An 8,521-nucleotide genomic window follows, 5' to 3' on the forward strand; every position below is an offset into this window, starting at 1 on the left:
ACCTCCCTTTCTTCATGTGTTCAATACTTTTTCCCTGTGTCATTTAACATTATAACACAACTTAATTTATGGACATCTATGGTTTGATTTCTTTGCATGTGTGGATTTCATGAGTTGTTATCAACATCTGGTGAACATTTAATTTCAGTAGCACCTTTAGAAATATATTTACTGAGAAAAATGGTGACGTGTTCAATACTTATTTTACCTGCTGTATTACACTCAAAAACTACAAATGTCAACCTCCTCGTGGCACTACAGAATAAGTCATTGGATCACCAAAGTCATTAGGACTCATCCTCTGGGGACCACAAATGTCTTTACAAATTTTCACGGCAATCTATCTAATAGTTTAAGTCTAATTGAGATATTTCAGTCTGGACCAAAGTGATGGACTGACTGACCCACCGTCATTGCCATCCCTTGCTTGCATCTCCAATAGCATGGATTAAAAAATGTGCTACAGTGCTTTTTGTATATTACGTCAAGGGGAACAGTCTTGAAATTTCTGAAATCATACAAAACCAGATTAGCTGCAAAACCACAGAAAAGTAAATATGTACAAGCTAATTGTGTAAAGGTGATAGTTCCTCCAAGATCAGTTACTGACAGGAAATATAGTTTTGTTGAGCCATTGCACCAAGAATAAAAATAATACAGTATCTTACTATTTGTGAAATGGCATTACAGCTCAAATTAAAGTGACCTTACTAACAGTCTCACAGGCCAACTTACACACGCAGAGGATGATAGGATGGTTCAGTTTTGGACTTTGAATCAACTTCCTCCACATCTTGCCCTTTCAGACAGCCTGGGGGGGGGGCTTGGACTTCTTGTGAAAGGAACAGCCACAGCAGGGGAGGAGGATGCTCCTTCTTTTTCCTCTCTGTTCCCTGCAGCTGATTGATGCTGGCAGCCTTTTACCTTTTAGTTTACCGGCACAGTGCAAGTCTCAGCTCTGTCGCTGGGAGCTTCACCAATCTCCGGTCTGCTGCTGGGTGCTGAGAGCAGCTCAGCGGAGACTGGCGACATTTACACCCTCCCTCTACCCAATAAAACGACACGGAGCAGACAGGGAGAAAGAGCTTTATGGTCAGAAGCACTAAGGTTGAGTCCTTGAAGGAGACAGATAACATGGAGGATCACAGATTTTAATCAGTCTGTCTGCAGCTACACCTGGGTTTTCTCCTCCTTTTGGCTGATAGCATGACATACACTTTTAAGTGTTTCAAAAGCAAAAAAGTTGCATGTAAAAGCCAGAAGAATTAAGAAAATCTATATCCTATAAAAGTATTTTAAGCACCCAAACTTACTGAACTGTTCATTGTAATTTCATGCATTCATATTTGTGCATTGATTCCACTTCACAAAAGACCTTGTTAAATAAGAATAGTCATGCTTGTTTTGTTGACAAGAAACAGATTTAAGAAATACAATCAAAAGTTAATTTTTGCTCTAAATATATTAAAAGAAGTTAAAACATAATTTAAATCATATTTGTTTTTAATTGCCTCTTGCACACAACTTGTGAAGACATGAGATGTCTTTGATAAAAGTCAGTTGCTGTTCAGGGCTAGCTTGATTCTTCCACTAACTTCTTGTGGCAGTGTGATTTGAAAATGTAAAAGCATATTGCAGGCAGCTTTAATGCTGCTGCAGGTAGTGTTATATGAGGCAGTTCCTTTAAATAAAACTAGGCTGTACTGTTGAAGGTTTTGTGTGGTGGTGTCGTGATTAAAAACATGATCTGATGTTTTTTTACTTTGTGTTGCATTGCTGTGCTCTCAGCTACAAGAAACAGGATAGTAGACGAACAACAGCTTGTCGTGTGCAGGTTTGTATGTCTTGTCTTATTGCTGGATTTCACTGAGGCTGATGTCAGGCTGGCCTTCACAGAGTCTTGCAGGGGGGAGCAAAGATCTGACTAGAATTTATTATTGCTTTAATTTCCTGCATCTTACCTTTTCTCCAGTGCAGTGATTGGATTTCATACTGTACTTGGACACAAAAACACACACACACAAAATAAAAAAAGCATTAACTCCAGAATGTACTGCCCTGCTAACGTAACATCACTCCTTGTAATTGACGAGGAAAAGAGGTAATTTAAAGCTGCCGTCCATTATGACAATAACAAAACTGCCAGATTGTAAAAATGAATGATGTTGCAGTATGAAAGATATCTGCATCAAATTGCTATGGATTAGAGTGTCACAATTCAAGAGCATAGTTGAGCTTTCAAATGATGGATTGTGGCTTTAAACAGTGTTTGAGTGGCTCTGCCAGACGGCCGCTCCAGTGGAGGATTTGTGAAAGAGGATGTTTGTTTTCTTGTGAAAGTGCTGGTGGTGTTTGGAGAAAAAGAAAAGGTCACTAATACATCATGTTCACTATGATGAGACACAAGTACACACAAGGACATTTCTTTTTTTAGTTGAACACAATTCTGAGAACTGTTAATGCTTCAAAGAATACATGGACCCTTAATGGTTTCACTGCTTGGTAACACAAACACTTAACTGGGCTAATTATGGGTTCAGGTAGTGAGCAAACAGTGATGGAACCCTGTTGTGTTACAATATGTGTACTTTACATTAGCAGTCAATGGCTGCAAAACTTCTCAGGGTTTGTTCAAGCACTGAGGTGTTTGCCCTAATACCGAGATAACTGAGGAGATAAAAGAGCTTTAAATAAAGCTCCTGAACAAGTGAGTAAGTGGACCATGAGCTGAGTTTTTTTGTCAACTGCTGTTTCCAATGTCAAGAATGAAATGTCAAGTACAACTTTTAAGAAAACATGGATGAGAAGTCCTAAAGGTGCTCAGAATCATGGAAATTCTCCATATTTCCATGACAACTGAGCAAACTCAATACGCTAATTAGGGCCATGTGATCAAAAGGTCCAGAACAAGGGAGTAAGTGGACCTTGAGTTGGGATTGTTTCCAGGTTGAAGAATGAACTGTCGAGCTCTGGTTTGTTCTGCTATTAGAGCATCAGAAACTTTACAGATATTTAAAGGGACAATCTGTAATTTTTGACAACAAGTATTTGAGGTTTATAAAAATGATGAGTTTGAGAAATAGATTAAATATCAACAAATCGAATTATCAAAGGGGAGTGATCCCAGGTTCCAGTCTTTTTGTTAAGATTTTTGATTACATTTGGATCACTGTTTGCGTCTTAAAAGGAATAGCTCATCGTTTTGCCTTCTTGCCCAGAGTTAGATGAGAAGCTTAATTAGCTTAGCTAATTAACAGATTAACAGGTTATATCTTGTTTGTTTAATCTGTACAAAAACTGAAGTGTAAAAACAAGTTGTGGTTTTATTTATGTCATCATTGAGCTTTAGAGGTGGCATAGGCAGGTAGGCAGCTTTTATTACTGTCAGACGGAGCCAGGCTAGCTGCTTCCCTCTGTTTCCGGTCTTTGTGCTGAGCTAAGCTAACCTGCTGCTGACTGTAGCTGTATTTAACAGACATAAATGAAAGTGGTATCAATCTTCTCATCTAACTTGCTACTAGAAAGGCAATAAGCACATTTCCCTAAATGTTGAATTATTCCTTTAAAATGTTTTGTTTTTGTCATGTAACAGATGCTTTTGTGGCCCAGCCAGATTTACTACGCTGACATACATGAATAAAATATATCCACTCTGCAAATGAACACAGCTGTGGAGTGTTTGATGTTAAGTGAAATCCATGTTTAATTAATAAAGACTTATTGCTGTTTTAAGTAGATTTAAGGTGACTAAGGTGAATATTTTGCAGTTGACTTGCTGGTTTTTTATTACAGTATAAGCTTCATGGTGGCTACAGTACTAATGTTTGTTTTAATTATCAGAGAGCCACCTAAAGTCACCCTTCTGAAAACATCATGTGGAAAAACCATATCCTCACTTCTTTCTTTGACTTTTTTTAGCCTTTCAGTCCTTTTGTTATCGTTAAATCTATAGTCAGATTTTCAACCACACAAAAGTCTGAGAGGTTCCCTCATTTTTCATGCTCATGCTTCAGTTCAATTCAATTTTATTTATATAGCACCAATTCATAGCAGAAGTTATCTCATTGCACTTTTCCTATAGAGCAGGTCTAGACCGTACTCTTTTTAATATTAATTACAGAGACCCAACCCAACCTTGGACAGAACCAGACTCAATGGTGGGCGGCCATCCACCGCTGCCGTGTTAGGTTAGGTTTCACAACTAAGCTTGAGAAATCCTGCAGTACCCAGTATTGATAAATGGCTGTCATTACTAGCTGTGAAGGAGCTCTGCTGTAAATGGGACATTTCAGAATGCTCTTAGATTTAGCTTAGGGCCATTGTATTTTATTTTCTGCTCTCACACCTGATCTAAACAAAGAGAAACACAGCTTGGATTAATTATTCATGTGTTGTTCTCTCTGTAAACAGCGTGAAGAGCTGGATAAATGAAACAGTATTAAAGACATGCAGGTCACAGTGAGCTAGAGGCTGATATGAATAAAGCCAGCACGTCTCTGTTATCTTCAGCTCTGCAAATTGGCTAATTTTGCTCTCTTTATCTGTCTCCCTCCTGCGCTCTGTTCATTTGTGTGCGTGCGTGCAACATTTTCAGCGTTTGGCCGATAGTTTTCTTACAGAAAAAAAAAATAGCATACATTGAGTGAAATGTGTTTTGGAGGTGTTTTATCACCAAGGACACACACCACATACACACACACACAACAAGGTCTGTAATAGAAATAGCTGCTTGGCAGAGAAACTCATAATCACATCAGAGGAACGAAAAAAGGACATTTAAATTTAATTAAGTGTTTTATGTGTCTTTTGACTAACATTTGTCCTGATGATCTCAGTCTAATGTAGAAGATATAAGGTATTAGAGGGCATCCTTGCCCATCAGAGCAATTTAAAGCATTCAACCATTTTGCTTTCTCATAACACGCAATGTGAGATTTGATCTGATTTTGCTGAGGACAGTGAGCACTACGTCCTGTTTCTGGAGATCATACTAGAGGAAAAGTTGTGGTCGATCCTTCCTTTTTTCTGTCCAGATGGCAGCATCAGCTGACAGCAGTTACGTTGTTTCTTGTATAGACATGTCTATCTTTGAAGCTCTTATGAATCTGCTTGGTAGCAGAAGTCTGTGTGGGAGGTTGGGTTGTTGGAGAAGTGCGTGCACATGTGTGAGTGTGCGTGTGTGTGTGCATCTTTGTTTGTGTATATGTCTTCATATGACTTTGCATATAGAGAGTAAGGGAACAAATCCCCCTTAATATATTTTACAGTAACAGCTTCAGTGCTCCTGGACACCTAACAAATAAATGATTCATTTTGACACATTTGTATTCAAGCACACTCTAACACAGCCCACACAAAGCCTTTTTTGTATTAGACTTGATCCTGGGATAGCTTGGATTTGTGCCCCAGGATCCCACAAGGGAACAGACATTTGATTACTGTACTTGTCAGCCAAAGAGAATACCCACCCCCCCACCCCCCAACCCCCCTCCTCCTTCCCATCCTGTCCAGAGGAGATAACAGAGCTCTTCTGTGTTGCAGAGAAGGACACTCTGCTATGCTTTGCTTTTCGCTACAATTTGCTGGCATTTATTTTAATTTTAGCTTGAACTGGACATAAAATCTCCTCCTCAGGTAAAAGAAGAAATAATTCAGTTGAAACAGTTGTGAAAATGTATATAATTCAGTAATTTACATAACTTAATATGATAAACCTCTGTGGGGAGAAATGAAAATGCAGAGTTACTCTTTCTCTTTTGGTTTAAATTATGTTCAATGTGCAGAAATAAGAAAATTCACAACGGAGTTTTGAATTAAGGCAACTTGTCTGTCATTTGTATATTTTAGTATTGTAGTAATTTTAGTGTATATTTTTTTGCACCATGACTGATGTCAGCGTTTACTAGAAAACACGACTTGATGGCAGATTATATCTGACATAATGTAGCTGTTGTTATTCATAACATCACCTCTCTCTCTCTTATTGATTCAGTGTTTCAATGTTAAAAACAATATGATGTGACTTAATTCAGGTCAAATTCTAATCAAAACATTTTGCTGGCATTATAGTTATCTGAGTTAGTTGATCTCTAAATATGTCCTTACTTGTAAAAGTATCCATGACTGAGGTCAGATCTGATCGCACAAGGGAAAAACCCTGCTAGATGAATATATCAATGATGGTCTTGTAAATTTCTAAAATGCCTTCTCTCTTTTTGGCAAATTCACAGAGAAGTCACCAAAACACTGGTGACCTGAGAAGACAAAAAACATGCTTACTTGTGTGAAAAGAAGCATCTATGTATTTGAAAAACACATAAATCTTGCTGTATATATAATATATAATAGTTTTCACAGTGAACTCAAGGGGACAATGAGGTGGATAGTGTTACACTTTATTTGCTGGAGCTTCATATCTAAAGAGAAAACAATGACAACAGCTCATAGATGGCACAGAACATTGTAGCATTGTGAAAAAGTCCCAATGTGTAATCTTGAAAGCTGTGATACTGTATATGTGCTCGATAAAATCTAATTTAACAAACAAAAAAACAAAAACAAAACAACTGATAAAAGTATCATACCAAAGAAGCAACTTACTGTCTTCCATACCCCCCCAAAAGAATTAAACACTTGAGAGTTACAAGGAGGAGCTGTGGGTCAAAACCAGACCAAACATTAAGCTATTTACAGCACACACTGTATGTCCTAGTTAATGTGTGCAGAACATCAGTAGCCTCTCTACAGTAACATGACAATGCAAGCACAGCTCAGTAAGGATCAAAAGAACCAGCTGCTAACATTTCTGCCAACCTGAGTAACCATTTATGTAATTCACTTAAGAACAAAACAGTCTTTGTGAAAGCCATAAAGGTTATGAGGCCATATAAATAACCCAGCTAAGGACCCAGTGACATATCAAAAGAGTCATTTTGTCTTTACTCCTCACTAACCAATGAGATTTATGTTTGAGTTTGGAGTAAGTCCTCTTGCAGAACAAAGGAGAAAATGGCAGAAAAGTTTAACTCTGGCTGATCCCACTTGCAAGGAGCAGAGAGTGGCAAAAAAAACAAAAAAAAACACGAGAAACTGAAACTAGGCGAGTCTGAAACTGCCAGTGTGGGATGTTAATTACGGTAAAGAACTAACTGGTGATCGCTCCCAGTGATAGTTGAAATAAGTCGTGAGCATGAATGCACTTTTGCAGATTTCAGTCCGTTCATCGAGAGAAAACATACTCGGTGTAACTGGTCCACTGTTTGTCTTCCCCCGGGTCATTACTGGCGTATGAGCAGGTCCCGGTGGAGTTGCAGGCCACCATGTGGAAACCCGCCTCGGCCAGCCGGTCAAACGCCTGCTCCAGAAAGTTATACTTGAGGTAATACCTGGCGGTGTATTTGTCAGGCGGTTTGTCCGGGTCGCGGCTCTCATTCAGGGTTTCTCCAAAAACCTCTTTAGCCAGACATATCTTGCTGCAGACGGTTATTCTGGCAACCCTGCGGAATTTAGCGTCAGCCTGGATGTCTCTCCCAATAGTGTAGCTGCCTCTGTACCCGATGGTGATGTAGCCGGAGTCGACCCCAGGAGAGCGCAGGGTCCTGTCCGAGGAGGAAGTGACCGGGCTGGTGAGCTGAGTCTCCTCCGGCTCCCCGCTGTCCTCCGTGCACGAGCTGTCTTTACTGACCGCTGCGAGGCGCCTCGACAGCTCCGGCAGCTGGAAGAAGTCCGCTTCTTTCTGCAGCCTCCTCCTCTCTTTGAAAAACTCGGGCAGGAAAAGCTCAGAGTCCCGTAAATAATCCAAAATGTAGCGAAACAGAAAGCCGTCCCGGTCGAAGAAGAAGCGGCCCTTGCTGTCTTTTGGCAGGTCGCCCGGGAAGCTCTGGGTGAACTTGGTCCACAGGAGAGAGTTGGGGACCGCCGTGAGAGTTTCAAGTCGGGTCACATACACCTGTCCACCCACGTTTAGCTCCACTATCTCGGGGAAAGTTGAACTTCGGCTGTCGGTTTGTGCCATCTCTTTCTCTCTTTCTCTCTCTCTTTCTCTGTCTTTAAAAAAAAATATCCTGGTAGCGTCCCTGTACGTGCCCCAACAAGGACGGATAGTTGGAGAGTAGCCTACCCTCACTGTACAGAAATGTTTGTATTGGTTTGGCTGCGTGGGAGGAGAAGGAAAAGGACGGCCAACAGAGACATTAACTATTCACTGGAAAGCTCTGAGAAAACATGCTGCCTTCAAGGACTCCATGTTAGCCTCAACTTCCTGCTTTAAAACTTGTAAACATCTTGACATCATGGTGTCCTTATAATCAGCAACAGGCCTACATTTACTCAAGTAGGCTACTTGACTGAAAGGAAAAGTTCGACATTTTTGGAAATACGTTTATTCCCTTTCTTGCCAAGAGTCATCTTAGATGAGAAGATTTATACCACTCACATATTAAGTATGAAAATAGCTACCTACAGCCAGCAGCTGTTTAGCTTAGCTTAGCATAAAGACTGGAAACAGGGGTAAACAGCTAGC

General features: G+C 40.0%; 1 protein-coding gene across 1 annotated transcript; it reads right to left on the minus strand.

Annotated features, from left to right (window-relative positions):
• Positions 1–6,379: 6,379 nt before the first annotated feature.
• LOC122878590 (BTB/POZ domain-containing protein KCTD12-like) lies at positions 6,380–8,268 on the minus strand. Its single transcript, XM_044201525.1, has one exon. It carries the CDS (start codon positions 8,012–8,014, stop codon positions 7,220–7,222), a length of 795 nt encoding a protein of 264 aa, XP_044057460.1. The 5' UTR covers positions 8,015–8,268; the 3' UTR covers positions 6,380–7,219.
• Between the last annotated feature and the right edge of the window lie 253 nt (positions 8,269–8,521).

Source organism: Siniperca chuatsi, linkage group LG1 (assembly GCF_020085105.1).
Source record: "Siniperca chuatsi isolate FFG_IHB_CAS linkage group LG1, ASM2008510v1, whole genome shotgun sequence".
In the NCBI taxonomy this organism is placed as follows: Eukaryota; Metazoa; Chordata; class Actinopteri; order Centrarchiformes; family Sinipercidae; genus Siniperca; species Siniperca chuatsi.

Bases quoted from the DNA above. Each gene is read 5' to 3' on its own strand.
- LOC122878590 (XM_044201525.1), bottom strand. From the start codon at position 8,014: ATGGCACAAACCGACAGCCGAAGTTCAACTTTCCCCGAGATAGTGGAG.